Source organism: Lathamus discolor, chromosome 4, assembly GCF_037157495.1.
Source record: "Lathamus discolor isolate bLatDis1 chromosome 4, bLatDis1.hap1, whole genome shotgun sequence".
Lineage (NCBI taxonomy): Eukaryota > Metazoa > Chordata > Aves > Psittaciformes > Psittacidae > Lathamus > Lathamus discolor.
The window spans coordinates 82668813-82691021 of record NC_088887.1 but is presented as its reverse complement, the minus strand read 5'-3'; the positions used below and the strand labels follow the sequence as shown (position 1 = coordinate 82691021).

The following is a 22209-nucleotide window of genomic DNA, read 5'->3' as shown; positions in this document are numbered from 1 at the left end:
CTGGCAGCATATGATTGAGAGTAAGGAAGGTCATTATATTCGTCTGTTTCCTAATCCAATTTATTGTTTTTAATGTTTCTACAATTTTTTTGTGGGTAAGTATAAGCTCCAAATTCTTGTCCTTTTTTGGGACAAGTAAACCGTACGCCGTTCAATAGCTGACAGAATAGTTGGTGGCTATCATGTTTTAATCAGTTTGCAATGAGATGAATTTGAACCAGAATATGTTCTTCTTCTGAGCCTTGCACTGATTTAACATAAAGATTGTTTTTGTCACGAATCACAGGCACAAAAGACCTCAAGATGTGTTTACTTAAACATGCAAACAGGGTTAAAAAGGTGAGAGGCAGAGCAATGTGCCTAATGTCTTCAATGCCAGACTGAGACTGATTAACAATGTTTTAGAGAATAAAAATAAGTCCAACCTCTGCCCATTATTAATATTTAATTACATGCTAAGAGCATCATCCTCTTTAGTCTCCCATGGATGCTGAAAAGTCCTTCCCTTGACTCATATTGCTTTAAAACTTCTTGTCGTGGTTTAAGTGTCCTGAAACCAGGACACTTCTCTCCACAACTCTGTGCATTTTCAAAGAATCATGTTACCCCATGTCCAATTAGCTGATACTGTGGCACAGTCTTTGAGTAATTTAAACTTAAAAAAAATACATCATTGCAACCCAACGTATCCGCACTGGGCATGGCAGCTCACTACCAAGGTTATGGTGACAACTTGGGCAGACACAGTTATGCTACCTGCATTCCACTGTCGTGTTTTAAGCCCAGTCAGCCACGCAGCCACTCACTCACTCCCCACCCACTTCCTCCACCCCCACCCCACGACCAGAGAGATGGGGAGGAGAATTGGGGGAATGTAACTCACAAGGACTGAGGTAAGAACAGTCCAGTAACTAAGGTATAACACAAACCACTACTGCTGCCACCAATAATAATAACGATAAGAGAAATATAAAGGGAAGAGAATACAGCCACTCACTACCCGCCAACCAATACCCAGTCTGACCCAAGCAGTGATCTAACCCTTTGGGGGTTCCAGTTTATATAGTGGGCATGACGTGCTGTGGTATGGAATACCTCTTTGGCTAGTTTCAGACAGGTGTCTGTCTCTGCTTCCTCCTGGCTTCGCCTCCTCCCTGGCAGAGTTTGAGACTCAGAAAGTCCTTCGTCAGAGTAAACATTACTGAGCAACAACTAAAAACATCGGTGTTATCAGCATTGTTCTCAGGCTGAGAGTCAAAACCACAGCGCTGCACCAGCTACTAAGAAGGAGAAAAATGACTGCTACTGCTGAACCCAGGGCACCACTAAAGTAGCCACCGGTTAAAATGTGCTTAGTTAGCTCCATTACTGAAAACCAAAACTGTCAGGTTTGGTTTTGGAGCTTTAAGAACCAAGACTTGATTAAAGTTTCTGCTAACATATTACCCTCCAGCTGTCAGTGGACTGTGCAAAAAATCAGTCAATCAGAAAAGGGGAAGCCTTGAGATGTCAGACGGCAAATGTAGCTTTTTCTTTTTAATAAAATATTTAAATGAATTAAAATTTTCCTTCCATTTAATTTTAGGTGAGGAGAAAAATCAGGTTTATATTCATCAAAAAAGCTTGGGCAAAAATTTATAAAAATGGATCCTAAGGCTCTAGTGAATTGCTCCTATTGCAAACATGCCTATCATTCAGAGGTTCCCTCAAAAGGATAGAAAGATGGGTTTGAATTACAATGCTGTTTGTTCTATTAACTACTGGATTTAGTTTAGAGAGAGGAGTATGGGATAGTTCCGTAGCCACAAAGCTATATGCTTCAGTTGTCACAGCGTCTCAAGTAACTCTTTTCATTCCTTTCTTTCCCTGGCACATATAAACAGCACTCATGTGAACCATCCTTGGTTCACAGTGCTATCTGAAATCAATTGCTGTATGAAAGAACAGCAGAAAACACAGACTCCATGTGGTTCTCAGTCTAACTACTCAAACAGTGTATAGGTGAGGCTTTTATAACCAAGGGTCCCCTGCACAAAGAAGGATTTTCTTTGTGCAGACTTAAAAAAAAAAAGGGAAAATCAATATTCACCAAAGCAGTTGCATTAGCTAATACCCCACTTGCTCCTGTTTGTAGATAACACTTCCCGAGCTCCAGTGCAGGATGAGAAACTTAGACTGGTGCAACTTTTATTCATGGAAGAGAAAATTAGTGCGTCACAAGATGAGTTCACATACAGGCTTCAGTCCTTTAGCCCATCTATGAAATCCAGTGGACTATTTTTCTCCTTGTAAGCTCTTTGGCTATAGAAAAGTCATGCTGGGGGACTCCTCACTCCTGACAAGAGCTTGAACAATAGTCGTGGAAATCATTTCATTTAGGGCAGAGGTCAGGATGTGATAATGGACCAGCATAGCAGGATAGCCACAGCAGCTGGAAGCTACCATAGCTGAAGTGACACAGGAGCCACAAGAGTGTGTCTCCACAGGAATTTGTAAGGCATTTGTCACCTGGATATTAAGCTGTGTTGATATCCCATCCTTAGTTCAAGATGTTGGTCTCCACATATATATTGCTATTCCAACATATCAGAACTTTTCTTGCAGGAACCTGGAGGGCTTCTGTGGAAGATTTTTTTAAGAAAGACAGCAAGTTTGAGGTTGGAGTAACTTCACTTTTTAAAACCTTTGCATGAATTGCTTTCAGATCTTGTCACTGGATCTTGGCAGTATGAGGCCACATCATTTCAAGCTGGGAACAACAGAGGGAATGACCAGGCTCATTCTGCAATTTGTCCCACTTTACTGGATACTTAGGAATACTTAGGAATTGTTATGCAAAGTAAGCTTATTTTTGCTTCTACCTTCCTTCTGCAGGACATGGTGGGGGAAAAATAGCTGTTCTACTGTACACTGTTAAATAGGAACCCTTTTTTTAAAAAAAAAGAGCAGCTGTATATCCCTGGAATCATTCCTTCCACAGAGTCATCTACAGCCATAGTTCACTACTAAAATCTGTATGTTTCTAATGACTTAGCCTTAAAGGGCTATGCTCCTTACGTGACATTTAAGCTCTATCCTTCATTCTCCCTTTTTATTCAGACAGTGTTATCCTCAGGAGTACCAAAGCTTCCAGGTCTCAATCAGGCCTTAAAAGAAGGAAAATTCTTCAAACAGGTCTTGCTGTGACAAATGTGGGTATTACGTGCTGCTGTTCTTTACTGTTCTCCTTAAATCTCAGTTTCCCTAATTACACACTACTTCTCTGAGAACTGTGAATTATATAATGAGTCTAACCAAGATGTATGCTGCAAGCACTGCTTCAGTTATTAGGCAAAGATATGAAAATAAAGCTAATCACAGGCAAAGCCTTTTCAATTAATCTGCCTCACACCATCCATTTACAAGGCACTCATTTATGTTGGTTGCTTTTAATTTTAACCATAAATGAGCTTTTGTTATTAAAGCAGGACATTCCTGAGTAAGTGACAATGTGTAGGGTGAATGAAAAATCAAGAAAAGATGTGTTTATATCTATAAATATATATATAAATGTATATAAATGTATACAAATATATAAATATATATATATAAATATATAAAGAGAGGAATAATCTGTAATCCTTAAAGGTTACAAGGAATACAAATATATTTAGATTGCTGCTAAAACCAAATTGGGATTCACCCCTCCAAGGGTCATCCTCTGCCTTTTTTCATATTAACAATACAAAAGTTTTCAATCAAAATTGGTACTAAGTGAAAAATCTTCTTCACAGAGCATGAAGAAGTGGAGATTCACCTTTCTGACCACCTTCTTTCCTGTCTTCTATATATCCTCATAAAATATTTACTCTGCCTCTGAATGACCACTCTGATTATCCTTAGACTCCTTTTCAGATTCCTTGATGATGTCATGGAAATGTTAAGCCCATTATGCTAAGCTAGGACCTCCATCTACTGTGACCTCTTGGCACTAGCTTCTAAGGACAGCATGATACTTTTACATAAAAGTTAGTCTTCCTTCTGGTCGTCAATAGATGGACTCACAATACCTCAGCACTTCCATCAACGCCACTAAAATTTAAACAAGGACACATAAAAAGTCCAAATCCATTTCGTGTGCAATAAAGTGATTAAAATGTCTATGAAAATGTACATTTTTTTTTAATTGGAGAATAAGCATTCACATGATTTCATGGGTTCACCCCACAGGTAATACACGGTATTCCTTTTCATTAAGCTATTAGGGAAGTGATTAGTCACTAGCACCCTGCTCTAATTATCTTTAATGTAGTGTTTCAAACTGATCATGCATAATGCAATTAGAAATCATAATTAAATTAATTTATATTGATTTAAGCCTTTATAAGTTGTTAATAACTATAGCCCATTACATTAATTCCTACAAGCCAACATTAATATTTTCAATATGCTGAGATATTTTGCTTTCCTCCCCACCACCACCCCCCCATTGCGTCGAGCACGTCCTCAGGGAGGTCACAGGGGATGGCTGCCAGGGGATGCTGCCGGGCAAGCTTCCTCGGAGCCGGCAGGCTCCAGCTCGGCCGACTGGTCCCGGTGTGTGTGGGTGCTGGGGGAACTTTAATGAGGGAATAATGACCGCCACCCTGGCTGGCAGCGGCCTTTCGTATTTCCATGGAGACAGGAAGATCCCGGCAAGGGGAAAACTCTGGGGATAGAAGTCAAAAAAGCGAAGAGGAGAGGGAAGGAAGGTGCTGGGGAGGTACTGAAGGAAACAAGTCCCCAGAAAGCAGCTGACACCGGAGCTCCCTGCTGGCCGGGGAGGATGCGGACATCTCCCCCACCCCCGGCGTCAAGCCCGGTGGAAACAACGCTGCTCGAGGAGGGGAGCAGCAGGGAGAGGACGCGGATGGGCAGCCCCGGCTGGGCTGGGGAGAGCCGCAGTTCCCTAGGGTCAATGTCGGCGACTAAAGCCGCTGCACCCGCCCGCCCGACGGAAGGCTCCCAGACCTGTCCTGACACTGACCTTATTCCTTCCCATCCCCTCCCCACCCACCCCCCAAAAAAATAAAACAGCAACAACCCAACAACCTCGTGGAAATGATTTCCCCCATTCCAATTAAACTTGTGCAGCGTGGGCCCCTTTGAGAAAGAATTATGCCCTAAAACAGAGGCAATAAATGCCCCGGCACACGGACGTACTTCCATCCCACCCGCTTCTGGCACCTTTCAATCAGAATCGGATGGTCCAGGGTCAAAATAAGTTTTCCTATGAGAAAGATGCCCGGCTATAATAAAATCTTACAGCAGGGGGTTAACAAGTCATTTAAGAAAACAATTTATGCTTAAATAATCTTTCTTTTAAAAGAAAACCTGGGTTTGCAAATCAGGATTTGATTTGAGAGTCATGAATTCTATTATATGTACAATTTAATCACAGGGTATTTAAAATAGACATTTCCATCTAAAATCCAATCAGAAATCAACACAGCACCTCGAGGCATTAAGATGATCATCTCCATTTTGCATTTGTAAACTGGTAGAAATAAATGTGGCTTGTGGATACCAAGAGGTCAAGTACGGCTGCTCAAATATTTTTCTTACAAAATGACGGATTTATTAGACAAATAAGTAGCCCGGCTGATGCAAAACCCCCAGTGATTGAATTTTGACGTTGAGTCAACAACAACTCGAACTACATCAGTGCTCCAAGATTTAGTTATGATGGTAGAGATTACTGAACAAATAGGAGGCAGAAATGAATACAGATTTCCTAGGATCTGGCCCTGGCACCCTCTTCTTGACATTCCCCTCCATATGCTATCCCTATTCACAGTGTATTCTAATTAAAGGACTGGGCTATATCTTCTAATTTTACAAGAACTTTTAAATAATTAGTCTGGTGTGTGTTAAAAGGGAAAGCCTCAGACATAAGGGGATTTCAGTCCCTTTAGGATCTCTCGCTGGCTTTGCAGTCCCTTACATAGTAAGGAAGAGATAGCAGAAAGAAGTGAACCTTCACAAAACCACACAGGCATCATCAATTCATTTTCAGCCCGTTCCAAGAGGGTGGTTTGGGGTTTTTGTTAGGGATTTGGGGGTGACATAAGATTTGGGTTTATATTTTTTGTTGGTTGGGTAAGGTTTCTGGGTTGGGTTTTTTTTTCGGTTTTTTTTTCTTTTGGGGGGGGGAGGGGTTGGCTTTTTGGGGGTAGTGTGTTTTGTTTGTTTTGGGGGTTTTTTTCCAAGTTGAAGAGACGTTGAGTGTCCATCATCCTCGGGAAAATGTGCCCACAAACCACAATCGCGTGTGAAGCCAGGTTGGACTGCAGCCTGCATAGTCTCGACAGCGAGATTTTTTTCACGCTGCCCTTGCCCCCTTCCTCTTTCTCCCCTCTCTCTCTCCTTCTCCCCCTGCCCACCGTCCAGGTGCACGCACACAAGAGAGTTCCCCGGCCTGGGCTCTGGTGGCCGGCGGGAGCTGGGTATGTGCTGGAAAGCCGACGTAAGCTGTGGGAAAGTGATGTTATTCTTGCTTCATTTCTTCAGCGCTTTTGGAGCGTTACTTTAACTTGCTAATCACGAAGGGGCGCTTAAATAATTGAGAGTACGTTTAAGCATAAAGCAGTCAGTTTCTAATCTTTTCAGGGGAAAAGGGACTAATCTGCACCTGCTGTGAGAGCCCTTTTTTTATTTATTCTGTATATTACTTCCACTCCAAGCTGGACCTGATGGCTCCAATTACAGTTCAGCCTTGCAGAATCCATACCTTCCTTCTCACAGCCCTGTTCTCTGCTCCCCTCTTCTCCGCAGGTATACTCTTTTCCTTGGCAGACAAGTGAGAGCGGGGGGCTCTTACCAGACACTATGTAGCTGAGATTTCCTAGATTTCTTTTCTTTTCTGTTTTTGGGGGGTTTTTTGGGGTTTTTTTTGTTTTGTTTTGTTTTGTTTTTTTTTTTTCAGAGAAGCTCTTCAGAATTCCCGAGGTCTCCAAATTTGCTTCTTCCTATTGCCTCCACTGTATCATATGCATATTTGTAGAAAAGAGAAGCAGACGCTGGCTTCCACAGTGATCTGGATTATTTTTTAATAGGGGATAGCTCGAGAACAGGGTTTTTAATGTAGATTTTCCCTCCTGTTTAGCATTTGGGAAGAAAATGTTTAATGAGCCTTTCTTCTACTACCTATTTTTACTGCAGAGTTTTTGTGTTGGGTAGAGGCTTTTCAGAGTATTACCAAAGTTAATTCTAGATATATATTTCTGTAACCTACTTAGGATGCAAAAAAGAAGAAGAAAAAAAAATCCTGTCAAATTAAAGTGAGTCCTCCTGTCTTGCCTGCTCCCAGCAAATAACTTGCAGCACCTAATAAATCCAGATGGAGTTCCTCATATAGCCCGATGCAGAAATAATTATTGTCCTGGCTTGTTTCATGTCAGAGGCCTCTTCGGCTCATCTGTCATGAAACCAATTTCACTTTATTTACATCCATTTGCTAGTTTAATTACTGTGCTGATGAATAGCCTGAAGGAATTAAGTTACGAGTCTTTGGAAACCTAGAACGACAGATATATGGGTTACCTTTTAAATAGAGGAAGAAAATGATGGGTGGTGTGTGCACCAAAATTTAAAGGTAATAAGAGCCTTTCCTTGGCTGGTGGAAATGCAGAATCAACTGACACTCAGCCAGTGCATTTACCTCTGTCTTGGTGTGAAGTATTGCCCAGAAAGGCTTTCTTTCTTTTTTTTTTTTTTTTTTTCCCAGGTTAAATGCAATCTGTATTAAAGCAAAGGTTCTGGAAGCTCTGGATCTAAGCACAGACGCACTAGTGATTTTTCTAGCCACTGAAAGGCAAAAAGGGGTCAGAAACTAGGTCTGTCTTAAAGACTGACTTCAACATAAGCTATGCAATGTACCATAGAGCAAAATCAATCAGGTTACTACTATCTTGTGTCTGCAATGGTAGAAATCGTCTCCAGCGCTCCTTTCCTCTGACTTGCCCCTTTGTGATGCAGGGTACCAACAGAGGAAATTCCAACCAGCTGGAGGATCTTGACCTTTTTAATGTAAACCTGTGAAAAGCAGAATTTATCCTTGTGTTCCACGTCCCGGGTCTAGCCCCCGTCTTTTCCCTTTCTTCGGGTGTTTTCCAATCATTTCCAGTGCGTGCAACTCGGCCTGGATATCAGGGGAAGGGGCTCTGCTATCTCCATCCTCCCTGTCCCCACGAGGGAACCCTGCTCAGGATCCTGGCATACCAAGGTGGTCCTGTCCCCGTCCTCCACTGCTCAATAACTTTCCTGAGCTGTTATAGCAACCTATAAAAATCTAGAATTTCAAAACTTGCTGTGGCACGTGCCTGAGCGAAAGGTCAGCCTCTGTAATTCTCTCCACCCCACCCCCATTCATCATGAAAGAAAAGCAAAGGCAAAACAGCAGCAGTCTCGGAACTGCTGGGAGTGGTGATTGCCCGGCCTGTGCCCCGCCGTGTCACCGACGGGCTGGCCAGCAGGGTCCAGAAGAATCCCTTGTGAGCATGTTCATTCTACCCCTGAAGAGAAAGTCCCCCCAAAACACCTCATGTCCCAAGCAAAGAGCATAAGCCGGACCCGGGAGCCTGCGTATTTCGGCGCTAAACCTTGGCTTTAGGTACATCAGGACGTCTTTATCTGCCTGAACCGCGGAGGCTGAGGCGGGCCTGCTGGTCCGAGGTTCGAGGGCTGCATGAAAAATTCACCTACAAGAGGGCTTTTACACCGCTTTCCTGCGCAGACCGCATTTTCCCCTGCTCCCGGCGATTTTGTGGAGCTCACGGGTTTCGTCACCATGGGACAAACCCCCGTGAAGAAATGACGGGCTACAGTAGGTAACGGGGCACATGTAAAAGAAGGAAGGGCGGTCTGGCTGCCTGTAGGGTAGGTGATCCTTGGCTCCCTAGAAAAACCCTTCCCCTTAGAGGCACCCTCCGCAAGGAGGAGGCTGAAGGGGCGGACAGACGTCCCCTTTGTCACAGGAGTTGAGCAGCACTCGAAAACCAAATCCTTTGCGGAGGAAACGTGAAATACACGCACCCCTCTCCCTCAAATCTCGCTATCGGCTGACCCGAACTGGTTACATTACACGAGGGTATAAGAGTGCGGATCAAAAGAGAATTACGGCTGTGTGTTCGAGGTACTCTGGGTCTTTATGTCTGAGGAAAATGAAAGGAGGAAGTATACAGAAAAATAGTGTGGAGTATTAAAAGCTCACATATCCCTCCCCCCCCCCCCCCCCTTCTCTTCCCTCTCTCTCCCCCTTTGATTAATAGATCCATGTGGCTAACGGCCTGACATATGGTGTGCGAAGCAGCTTGAGATGGTACCTCGGGCATACCCCGCGGCCATTAACATATTACAGGCTTCTGTGCAGCCAGCCAGCCCGCCAGAGAGACAGACAGGCAGGCAGGCAGGCCGCCTCCCCGCACCGCCCCGCCGGAGCTCTCCGCGGTGCTGAAGCGCGGCTGTGGGAGGCGGGGGGGGGCCCTCCTCTCCCCGCCGCCCGCGGCCCCTCCGCCTGAGCGCAGCTCGCCTGTCTCCACCGCAGTGAGAGTTCAAAAAGCAAACGCTCACACAGCAGCGGGTTTGGAAGTCCTGCGCCTCTTTCAAGCGAAGAGGCGGCAGCATCCCACATGAAATCGGAGGTTCTCTCCCTCCTCCTTGTTTTGTTTCGTTTTGTGTCTTTTTTTTTGCTTTCATCTAGGAAAACAAGATGTTGCTCTCTATAAAATCTTCACTACAGAGAACACAAAGATTGTCCTGTGTGGAAACTAGTCTAATTTTAAACACGGTGCCAGATTGTAGAGCTGAAAAGACGGATTTCCACAAATAACCCAAAAGTTAGGAAACTCGCACCTGGCAGAGGAAGGGATGGGGAGGGAGGGGGATGGTTATTCCCAGCCGTGTAGTTTGGAAGGGGGAATTACAGCAGGAAACATAGTGGCTGAGAATGCAGAAAAACCTAGGGTTTATTTAATCCATTTCAAGAGTTCTGACAGAAACATAAATCACTTCCTGCACTTTGCCTTTTAGACTCCTGTAGATAACTGCCCTAGCTCTTTTGAACTTTGTTCTGGTTGTTTTGTTGGGAAATAAATGCTAACACCAGATTAAACGTTTCAGGTAGCTTTATCTTCTGATTTCAGGAAAATAGTGTTAATAAGCAGCTTTGATGTTTTACTTTCAGACTGTATGCCTTAAGGCAGAAAAACGCATAAGGGTAGCTGGGAAAGTAAATTGCCAGAAGCGAAGAGCAGCCTCCCTTTCAAAATCCTGTAAGTACACCTCGCTCCTACATCAAACCTAGCCTATGCAGAGCAGCACTGGCTGGCTTGAGATTTCCCGGCTTTGCAAACATCTCCCGTTTCAGCGCCCACATGGCGATATGTTGGTGTGTGTGCACTCCGGTACCGTCAGCTGGTAATGAATCTGAAGGTGACAGAGGAAAATACGAAAACCTCACTGCAATAGCTGGAGTTTTAGATTTAATTTTCTTTTTCACTAGTAAGAATATAAAATCCCGTGGGGAAAAGCAGAAGGTGTCCCTGCCCGTGGCAGAGGGGTTGGAACTAGATGATCTTTAAGGTCCTTTCCAACCCAAACCATTCTAAGATTCTGTGAATTGCAGTGAGGAGTAAAGTCGATGCGAGGTGAGCAGAGCACTGCCGACCTCCACCACGCTGAAGCAGCCCAGAACAAAAGTTTCACGTCCTGTGCATTTGGGGTCTTTCTAGCTATACCGCCAGCAGCCTCCTCTGTTCTTTCGGGAGCTCAGCACATCAGCATCGCAGATTCCTCGCACACAATCAATACATTTTGCATAACACGGGTGTCTCTCGCAACCCTCTCTCTTCTCTTGCTCTCTGGTTTTGTTCGCCTCGTAGGCGGACGGGCTTTCTACACAGAGCTTTGCTTTTGAGGCATGAGCACCGGAGATGCCCCGTCTCCAAAAGCAAGCCGTGCACCAGGGTAGCTGGTGCCTGCTTCCTCAGGTCAGAAATCGCGCTGGAACCCCCGCCACAGCAACCCTTCAAGCATACGGTTTGGTTTCAGACAGACACAGCTTGCCTCTCGCCAGTCTCCCCTCCACCCCCCGCTTTCCATTCCTCTTACAGCAGTGCTTTAATAAAGTCACATAAGTGATTGAAATTAACATAAATCATTATTAGTTATTAGGATTTGCTCTAAATTACTCTGTGAATATAACACCAAACCCCATCTGCCACTCCTGCTCTAGCAGCAATAGATTGCAGATAAAATAAATGTCCTTACCCCATTAGAATGTTCCTGTCTCTGTAGCCAAAAGCCAAACAAAAGCAATAAATACAGAGCTTTTTTCTCTCCACTATTCAGCTGTGACTGTTTTCATCAGCTCTTCCTCTAGAAAAGCTCGATAGCTGCCTGAAAATATTGCATTTTATATCACCAAAGGGCGATTAATATTGCATTAACTGTATTTAACATTTTTTAAGCGCGAGTAATCTGAAATGAGTAAGTTTCTGTTACTAAATACAGGGGATGTCAGAGCTGGTGAAAACAGCTTAAAATATCTGTATAAACAGATTATTTGTTTCATACTTCGTATTTTTATAATGTTATGGTATAGTGTGCTCTGTTTGAAGTAGAAGAAGCCATGCTAATGGTCTGTTTAAAGTATTCTGACACTGTCTGGAGACATCCAAGTCTCTGCCTTCATTAAATGTTTATTGTCAACACTTCAGTGAAAAAAAGTCTTGTGTAAGTGAATTTCCACTGCTGGATGCTGTCAACACTTTGTTTTATTCTGATCCGCGTGTACAAAAGTTTGTATACATTATGCTGAAGTGAAGAGAGGCAGAGGTTTAGTGAGCTGTAATTAGTCACGGAACAAACTTTTGGTAGTAATTCGGTTCACATAATGACCATCATGGAGGGCGAAGTTATGTATATAGGCGCCTTGTCAGGTAGTCTGTGAAAAGGTTCATTCATGTTGACATGGCGTCCTCTTGTCAAAGAATACCTTTTTTAATAAACTTAAACAAGCGAAAACAAAAGAAGAAAAAGAAAGAGAGAGAAAAGAAAAAATGGGAGGGTAAAAAAAAAAAAAGGAAGAAAAAGAGAAAAAATAAAAAAAGAAACAACAACCCAAAAACAAACCCAGACCCACAGCTTGTACAACCACAGTTTTTACACATTTTAGCTCGGGCTTGCACATTTAAGTAGCTTCCCTTTACCTGAGCGAAGGATGCCCGCACTCCTTCTCCCTCTCCGCCCCCCGGGAGCGCCCGCAGCGCGGAGTATGGGAGGGCTCCTGCTGCCTAACCGGGCTTGGGGCTGGTTTTGCCTTCACGCTGGGACCTAGCCGGATGCTTCATCCTCTGCAAGCGGGGAGTGGTCGTCTGGTGTCCACACCGAGGGAGGCTATTTTGAGGCTTTTAGGGCTCGCTATTGAAAATCAAACAATCGATCTTCAACGTACCAACACACACAACGTGTGTGCGTTTATTTTATTTATTTAATTTTTATATAAAGCCTGCCAAATACTTCAGTGTTTAGAGTGATTAATGTCTTATGACATCAACTTTTTTAAGTCATTCCCCCTCCTCTCTTCCCCATACATATGTATATATATTTTATTTTTCTGTAAGAGGTGTTTGATAACTCTTCTCCCCAGAGTTAGAGACGCTCTAGCATACTTAGGTAAGCAGGCTGAAGGAGTTAAGATGCAGTTCAGACGAAGGCTCCTACTTTCCCACAGGGTCTGTGACCCCTCGCAAGTCCCGAGACCAGTTTGGGGAGTAGGTTTTGCCTGCCCAGCTGCCCCTTGGACATCACCTTTAGGCTGGGTTTGGCTGGTGACACGGCCACCACACGGCCATCCACACCACTGCAGCACAAGAGGGCTCCAGGGCCCCGTCTGCCAGCGGAAACACCGCGCTGAGTCCGCTTTAGAGTGTGCACTTTAAATTAGCAGTGGGAGGCCAGAGGCCTCGCGGTGGGCGCCCTGCTGCCGCCCCTCTCCCTGTGGAGGCAACCCCAGCACCGGCTACCGCTGTTACCGGCTGCGCCAGAGCCAAAGCAGAAAAGGTGCGCTTCTGCCCACGGAGCGCTGCCTCTTCCTGCCTGCCGCTGCCTGCCCCTAGTCGACCCGGCAGCGGGGCTGGGCCCCCCTGGTGAGGTCGCCGCTTTTTGCTATGGCCTGTTCTTCAAAGATTTCTATGTGACATCTTATTTTAAATTAACTTTTGATCGATGGATTTCATTCATCCATCCATCCATCCGTCCGTCCGTGCCGCCACTCACTGCACACCGCTCTATCTTGCCATGATGAGAAGAGACTTGCCTTCAGGTCTGGTAGGTCCCATTTCTGGGACCTATCTATTCAGCTGACCTATATATCCACCCACTGCTTTTCTCCTAAATTGAGCCTCCTTCAGATGTCAAGGGGTTACAAAAGAGGAAAAAACAAATACCTTTCCAAAAGCTGAAGGGGAAGGAGGGAAAGCGGGAAGGGGAAGGGGGAAGGGGGGGGTGTCTGTCTGTGCAGCACGCCTCCCATCAAGCTGCCTTGACAACAATTACCAAAGTTTTTAATTAGCCTCTTGTTATACTTCATTTTATTAATTTTCCAAATCTCAGCCCATGAATTATTAACGGCAGCTCCGTAATTGTGTTTGCAGCGGTGCACGGGATGGGGATGGTGGCGGCTGCTGCAGCCCGGCCCCGCCACGCCGCGGCTCGACCCCGCGTGTGTCTCCTTCGCTCCCGGGGCCCATGAAGGGTCCCGGTCCCAGGCAGCGGCGGCCTCCAAGCTCTTATCAACCTGTTATCAACTCTTAAATAACATAATTACCCATAATCAGACGCCCGTCTGGCAGGTGAAAACGGGTTCCCAAGCGAATTGGAAATTTAAAATCAATTAGGCTTTCTCCCCTCCGTTCCCCCCCTTCCTTGCCCCCTCCCCCCCCCCTCGAATCAGCAGGTAAATATAACAGAGCTTTCTTAAACTAAAAAATAACCCCGTCTGAAAAACGAGACATAAATAACTGGAGGGATTTAAAATCGTTTGGGAAATTCCAGAATAACACAGAGCGGCAGCGGCGGAATCAAGCTTTATGTGCTCGAGTCCATCAGAGTTAAAATAATTATCTGTCGACAAATCTATTTCTCTTCAGAGGGAAGGGGGGACAAGGGGAGGCGGGGAGGGAGGCACATAAACCATAAAACCTGTGCTGTAGGATACTTCATTCTCCTTCTGGGAAGCCTTTTTACTTGTTGAACCAGGACCGAATTAGTCTTAATATCACAGGAGAGTAAAAATCAATACGGCCGTGGCAGTGGGTGTCTGTTATTCACTTACGATGGCCTAATCTAAGTTGAAAGCAATAGGAGAGCAAGTGTTAAGCAGAAATTCCTGGAGCCAGCCCGCGTCTGACGGGCTGAGAACTGGAAAATCACGTCGGGAAAGCGGCGAGATGCCTCAGGTGTGTAGGAAAAGGCCGTTCGAGGGATGGCGGTACTGAGGGGGCCTCGGCGGGGCCTTGCCCTGCGGTTCAGGACCCAGCGGCAACGGCCCCGGCCCGTTGCACACATACTGGGAGTGTGGGTATCTATATTTTTTTTTCACAAATTTCAAGTCTATATAGAGGAGGCTACACACGGTTGGGGAATACATGCGAATCTGTGTGCTGCACCTTCGTCCTTACCGTATTTCTTTATTTATTTTTTTTCCTCGAATGCAAAAGTTTTACTAGACCTTAAGTTAGAGCTTATAAACACAAATACAAACATCTTTTTTTCTTTCTCTCTTTCCCTTTCCTTCCTTTCCTCCTTCCTTCCTTCCTTCCTTCCTTCCTTCCCTCCTCCCTTCCTTCCTCCCTTCCTTCTCACTTTCTCCCTTTCTCCCCTTCTTTCTTTCTTTCTCTTTTTCTCAATTTCCTCCCTTTCTTTTCCTTCTTACCTGATTCCTTTTCTTTCTTTCTTTCATTTCTCTCTTTCCTTTCTTTCCTTCCTTCTTTTCTTGCCTGTCTTTTCCTTTCTTTCTCTCCCTTTCTCCCTTGCTTTCTTCCTTTAGATGTTTTTAGCGAGGCATTTGTTTAAAAAGCCTCATGAGCATTTGGTGGGTTTATGAACTATTCTGATTCATCCAATGGAAAGCAGAACATTCTGGTTTTGCACAGTTTCCTACCATGAAAATAGGAAACTCTGCAAAGCTTTTATTTTCACCATCTGCTTTATTAACATATTAATTTTGTTTTCTTCGTACTCGATAAGGATTGTATTTATTACAAAACAAGCTTCTTAACTTTTCAATACATACATCGGTCATTACCGTATAATACAAACGTGGTGTTGCTTGTAACATTCTAACCGTTTGGGGCAGATGAAAGGAAACCCAGCGTTTGTAACTATTTTTATTTGTTCATTCCTGACTCTCCAAAAATGATATCCGGTAATACTTTTCTATAAAATAATATTTTTACAAATGCATTTATTAAAAATTCTGATGACATTTCAAGTTAATAACAACAGAAACAAGTCGATTTCCGGTGGACGAGACCTATGGTTTCTTTTAAAAATACCTTTAGTGCTTCTTTTCTAACACCAACAGTTGCTTAAAATCACAGCTTTTTGAACGTATTATTCTTTTCTGAACATCACGTGTCTTGATTCACAGAGTTACCGGCGAAATTAAAAAGATTTGGCTAAAATATGTCTACAGAAGAAATAATCCCAGCTATTAAGTAACTTTTTACATTTGGCATCTGATCTAGTCACAGGTCATCAGAAAATAGGAAGAGGTTCTTTGATCACTTGAAGCAGTAGGTGGCATCCTATACGTTCCTATTGAACGATTGCCTTTACACCATAAGGAGAGATCAGTTTAGGATTTTCATATTTATTAACCCAAAATAAAAATACAGTATCTCGTTACATAATCAAGTGCAATTAGGCCAGTCAGAACAACATATAAACCTGAAACCACCCCAGCTTTTCTTCTTTATACATATTTTGTAGGTGCATAATCCTTTCCAGCAAACTGAAAAGAAATACTTCAGAAGTCCTCTTAAAATTTTACTTTGATTTATATTCTGCAGTTATAGAATAAACTTCAAGAAACACACGCAGCTAATATATAGTTAATTTTATTCAGAGCACCGATTTTCACATAAGAGCTATCTCAAAGTAATGATTTCTGGATTTAGCAGAAAAATACATCTCTTACTATTTTATTTTTATTTTTTTTTTTTTTGGTAGAATTAGTCTTATCGTCTAACGGCCATCCCTTGAATTTACCAGCCGTGTCTCGGAATACTTATTTTTCTCTTTTTTTAAATGCACCCAATGATAATAACTATTCTGTTTTCACGTTTGTTTTATTTGTAAGTATGCTGGGACGCATCTCCCTGTTGTATTTTGGCTTACGGAAATATTTCTGGTAGAAATAAAAGTAATAAAGACACAACCAAGGAGAAAGCTCAGCAAACATACATGGACAGGTAGATTATTCGGTGAGACAGTTCAAGATCCACACGTGGTTGCAGTTTGTAACCTTTGTTTTTCCTTGTGCATTAAAGAAAATATTTACAATCGTCTTTTTTCCTTTTTCTTTTTTTTTTTTTTTTTCCTTCCCTCTTTTAAATCTAAATACAAGAACGTGACAAGAACGTTTGTGTTTTCGGTGAAAACAGGCAGTTAAACTGTGAAATTACACCATCCACAAAAGATTCTACCAGAAGCTAGTCTATTTAGTGCTCAGTTTCAAAATGCATAGAATGTTTGCGCTGCAAACAATGATACACAAAATAATAATATCAATAATAATAATAATAAAATAAATAGATAAATAAATAAATAGTATCGAGACTTTATCACGGATCTTTCTATGCCCTCTTTTTCCCCCTTTTCTTTCTTCTTTTTTTTTTTTTTTTTTTTTTTTTTTTTTGCGGTCATGCATAATTTCAGTCTATTGTTTGTTTTGATTTAAAAGGAACTGTTATTTTGTTTTCAGACATTCCTTGTTAGCTAACAGCCTTAACAGTCTCTCGGTGTCGGCTGGAGCCAGCAACCGTTCTGCACGAAGCTGGCGGTTTTACCTAACGAGCTCTGATAATTTAATTTTAATTTCTTTTTTTTTTTTTTCCTTCAATCTGCAAGACATCTAATGCACCTTGATGATTATTAGTAGTACCAGCATCGTTATTACGGAACAACATCCTCGCTTCCAATCCGGGAGACTGTGATAGTGCAAATTGAACCCTCCCCAACCCCCAAAACCCATCCTCTACCTAATGTTTGTTATTTAGAATAAACGACTTTTTAGCCCAAATGGGATTTCTTCTTTTTTTTTTTTTTTTTTTTTTTTTGTGTGTGTGTGTGTATTTGTTCCCAGCATGCAGACCCTTCAGAAACAAATGGCATTTCAAACCCTGCACTGGTGATTTCTGTTGCCTGCCGCGGGCAACAACCCCTGGCTCCCGGAGGAAACCAAGGCGGGACCTTTTCCCCATCGCAGTCCCTTGCTAACCTAAATCCAGCAGAATTTGATAGGAATGCCGGGGGCCATGGGGAGGAAAGGAGGGGAGGGGAAGGGAGGGGAGAGGACATAGTTAACCACGAGCCTTAATGAATCTGAACATCATCTTTTCGGAGAGCACCCCTGCTCGGGCAGGTTTGGCAGCTGCCTCCAGACACATCTCTGCGGAGACAGGGACCTGTCTTCAGACACGGATGGAACCGCAAACTATGAAGGCGAGGGAAGGGAAACAAAGGGGAAGCGGAGTAACTTTTTTTGGAGGGGTGGGAGGGTGGTGGTGTTCTTTTTCCCTTGACCTAGCTAGGGTTAGGGAGGCAAGAGCAGAGAGGGAAGGGACTCGCTCCCAAGCATCGGGAGCTGCGGCTGCCCCGGCCCCGTTCGCACAGCTCCCAGGCACAGACAAGACCCGTCTCCAAAGCCTCGCGAAAAAACGCGTTCGGGGGAAAAGCAGGGGGAGAAAAAGAGGAAAAGAAAGAGAGGGGGGAAAAAGAAAAAGATACAAAAGAAAAGAAAAAGGGGAAACCCCCCAGAAACAAAACATACCAAACCCAAAGACCGCCCCCGACCCCCCCCCCCCAACCACCGCCATCCTCATTCATCACCAAGCCAGAGGAAAAGAAAGAAAACCAGAAAGCAATGAAAAGAGACCCAAACCAAACGTAGCATCATCACCGACAGTTTCGGCTTCCGGGTTTGGTGGTCGGTTTTGTTTTCCTTCGGAAAGTTGTGACTTAGGTTGCTCGTTTTGTGGTTGTTGCTGTCACGGTATTTATTGGTGTGTGTCTGTGTGTGTTTACGCTTTAAGTTGCTCTTTCTCCCGCTTTCTGTTGGGGGGGTGGGGGGGGCAGAGAGGGGGATGGGGCCGCTGAAGTGACCCCCACGGGTTTCTAGAGCGTTTTTACCTCCTCCTCTCTCCTCCTTCTTCTCGTTGGTGTCCCGATGTCTTTTTGTTTTAATAATTGATAGCGCACTCCCTTCCTCCCCCCTCCCTCCCCGCAGGCCCCCCTTTCCCTCCTCAGCGAGTAGTTCGAGTTTAATTTCTACATCGTCCCTTGGTCCCCAGGAGCTTCCCACGGCATCTCGGGCGAGGGCGGCGGTGGGTGTGCGGCCCCCGGACCCAGACCCGGCCCGGACCCCCCTGGGGCCGCTCCTCCCGCCCGCCCCTAGTAGGTGGCGGAAAATTTCATCCGTTTCTGCTTCTGTCTCTGGTTGCAAAACCAAACCCGCACCACGTTCTTTTTGAGGTCCAATTTCTCGGCGATGGCGGCGATCTTCTCGGAGGAGGGCCGGGGCTGAACGGCGAAGTAAGCCTCGAGGGAGCGCTTCTCCGGAGCGGCGATGGAAGTCCTCTTGCGCTTCTTCTCCCCTCCGTTGAAGAGCTCGGGCTTGTTCATTTTTTCCCGCTGGGCGCCCTCGGCCTCCTCCAGCCAGGCCTGCAGGATGGGTTTGAGGGCGATCATGTTGTTGTGGGAGAGGGTGAGGGACTCGAAGCGGCAGATGGTGCTCTGGCTGAGGGAGCCCACCCCCGGGATCTTCAGGTTGGCCAGCGCCGAGCCCACGTCGGCCTGGGTCACCCCCAGCTTGATGCGCCGCTGCTTGAAGCGTTCGGCGAAGGCCTCCAGCTCCCGCGGGTCCGTGTCCGAGTCGCAGATGGAGGCCAAGCCGGCCGCCCCTACCACCGCAGCAGCCGAGGCCACCTGCCCCGCGGCCCCGTGGTGCGCGGCCACCAGCCCCGGGTGCGGCAGCCCCGACGGCATGTTCATGGCGGCCGGGTGCGAGAGGTGGCCCAGGCCATGCATGTGCGAGTGCGGGTGGGCCGAAGTGGAGATGAGGCCGCCGCCTCCCCCGCCGCCGCCGCCGGCCCCGCCGCCGCCGGCCCCTCCACCGCCGCCGCCCGCCCCGTCGTGGCCGCCGCCGCCACCGCCTCCGCCGCCGCCTCCGCCGGGCATAAGCGCCAGGGAGGGGGAGGTGATGTGGTCGAGGAGGTCGCCGGGCTCCAGCGCCTGGTGGTGGTGGTGGTGATGGTGGTGGTGGTGTGCCAGAGGCACGGTGGAGGTGGAGGTGCAGGGCACGCTGTTCATCGTGTGGTAAGTGGCGTCCGGCTTGAAAGGGTGGCTCTTGCCCTGCGAGACGGCAATGTCGACGGCGGCCAGTGCCTCGGCCCGCGCCAGCAGGGTCTCATCGAGGCTGGCGAAGATATTGCTCTGCAGCTGCAAGGGACACAAAACAGAGAGGGGTGCGGGGAAAGTAGGGCGGGGGGGAGTTGGGAAGTGGTCAAAGAGAAAAGAAGGATGAAGAAGGAAGCGAGAGTGTGGGTTTGCGGGGGCGCCGTGAGGAAGGCGCAGGGAAAGTCGAGAGAGGGGATCCCGTGAGGAGAGAGAAAGTTGGGGGGAAGGAGGAGGGGAGCCGGCAACAGCGTGCCCGTGTGAAGGGGTACGGGGCAGGGGGAAGAGCCAAGTGAATGACAGAAGCGGGGTATAGCCGGAGGCAGCACGGGGAAGGGAGGGGAAATAGGGGATGGGGTAGAATAATAGGGAAGAGAGAGAAGAGGGGAGCAAAACAGGAAAAGAAGAAGCGAAGAGCAGAAAAGGCAAAAAGGCGGGGGGAGAGATCCAAAAAAAGAGGGGACGAGGGCGTGAAGGGAACAAATTCAAATAAAATCAAATAATAAAAAAAAAAAAAACAACGAAAGAAGAAGAGAAAGGAGGAGAAGAAATGGATCTGTAACTCTCAGCTGGGGAATTGTGTCAAACACAAGAGCACATAAAGCGCATTCCTTTTCAGAGGCCGAGTCATAAAAATTAATACAGAAAGTGGATGAAGTCGGAGGCTCGTGTGAACACCGCTTTCAAAAAAGATCACAGGCGCTCAGATGATTGCAGAGGAAGACATGAAAAAAACATTAAGCGCCGCTTGTCAAAATGTGCCTCGCAGCGGTTTTTTTATTAATGCACATACACATACATGCAGTGTACAGAAAAGAGAGAGAGAGAAAGAAAGAGTGTGTGTCTGTGTGTAAGAGAGAGAGAGAGGGAAAGAAAGAAAGAAAGAAAGAAAATAAAGAAATAAAGAGAGCTGTAGCTGCCTGTCCCTTACCGGTGGAGTTGGTAGACATGCTCTTCTTATTGCTTCCGAGCTGGAGTGTAGAGAGGGGTATTTGTGCTCAGGTAGGGTAGGATGCATGGCAAAATGCGGCTGCTTGCTGTTCATGGACATCATCTTGAAGGCTTGGCATGTAAATCCACAAACACTCCTGAAGTCGGGGGAAAAGTGCTCTCCGGGCGCGCTCCTCCTCCTCCCGCCGGGGGAAGCCGCGGACGGCGGCGGGTGGCGGTTGCGGAGCCGGTGGCGCGGTGCCGCAGCGGACCCTGCCCCCGCCGCCGCCGCGGTGGCCGGGGCTGGGCTGGGCGGGTGAGCGGGAGGCGAGGCTCCCTCCGGCCTCCGCCGTCTCACTCCTCTGCCTGCCGCTGCCCGGCGCCGGGCGCGCTGCGCTGCGCTCTGCCCGCACCTGAGCCCCGCATCCCGTGGCTACCGCCGGGCGGGCTCTCGCGAGAGCGTGGCGGCTCCGGCTTTGACAGGCATCAGCTGTCTCCCCCCCTTCCTCCTCCTCCCCCTCTCTTTCCTCCTCCTTCTCCTCCTCCTTTTCCTCCCGCCGCCGCCGCCGCCGCCTCCCCCGGTCCCTGCCTCCCCGCGCCTTGTTGCATCTCCCGCAGCCCTCGCCTGACTCGCCGGGGCGGCGGCGGCGGGGCCGCTCTTATAGCCAGCGACGCCGAGCACCGGCCGGCTGCGGCACCTGTGGCTGCCACACGTGCGCGCTGCGCGGCCGCCAGCGCGGCCCGAGGGCGCCCCGACGGGGCGGGGATGGGCGGCGGGGCGCGGAGGCGGCGGGCGCCCCCGGGGCGGGGCCGGCTGGGTGCGGGCCGGCGCCCCTTCCCTGCCCCCGGAGCGGCGGTGGGAGCCGGCCCGGCCCTCGGCACCCGCGCACAAAGGTGTGTGGTCCGTGCCGCAGCCGAGGGCCCGCACGGCAGGAAGTGCCGCACCCCGCCGCTGCACGGAGGAGAGCTGCGCTTCGGCTCTCGGGGAAGAACCGCGGCGGCAAGCGCTTGTTTGAAGCACTCCGAGGCTATCGATTTCCGTATAGTTTCATTCCCCTACCACTGCCGAGTGTAGTTTTGTTACAAAGACACCGTCGGTGACAGCCGCTTCGCCCACGACGAGCGTGGGCTTCCCACACGGGGAAGTGTTGCGGAGGTGGAATTGGGCATCTCCTGGCTTGAAATCCTTGAAAAAACTTGAATCCTCAAGTTTCATTCGCGTGATCTGAAGGGGAAAACACTCACAAGCAGAACATGTTTTCTCTTTCACTCTTTCTTCCCGTCTTTCTTTCTTTCCTTCTCTCTTTCTCTCTCTCTTCCCTCCTCTCTCCCCTCTCCTTCCCCCACACTCTTCCTTTCTCCCTTTCTCCCTCCCCCCCTCTTTCTTTCTTTCGCTGTCTCTCTGACCCAGTCCTCCTTCCTCTCTTCCCTTTTCCCTCTCTTTATTTTCCTTTCTCTTTTTCTGTCATTTCTTTTTCCCCCCTTTCTCTTGCTACTCAGGTACTTTTTATGCAAGAACCGAGTTGATTCTGTATTATATGAGCTAAAAGATTTTTAAAAAGTAATATGGAATTGCTCACTCTT

General features: G+C 46.8%; 1 protein-coding gene across 1 annotated transcript; it reads right to left on the bottom strand.

The window, feature by feature from the left end:
* Positions 1-18610: 18610 nt before the first annotated feature.
* Positions 18611-21109, bottom strand: POU4F1 (POU class 4 homeobox 1). The gene is made up of 2 exons (XM_065675805.1): positions 20627-21109; positions 18611-19740 (listed from the first exon to the last, which is right to left on the bottom strand). The coding sequence occupies exons 1-2, from the start codon at positions 20747-20749 to the stop codon at positions 18694-18696; spliced, it is 1170 nt and encodes a 389-aa protein (XP_065531877.1). The 5' UTR covers positions 20750-21109; the 3' UTR covers positions 18611-18693.
* Between the last annotated feature and the right edge of the window lie 1100 nt (positions 21110-22209).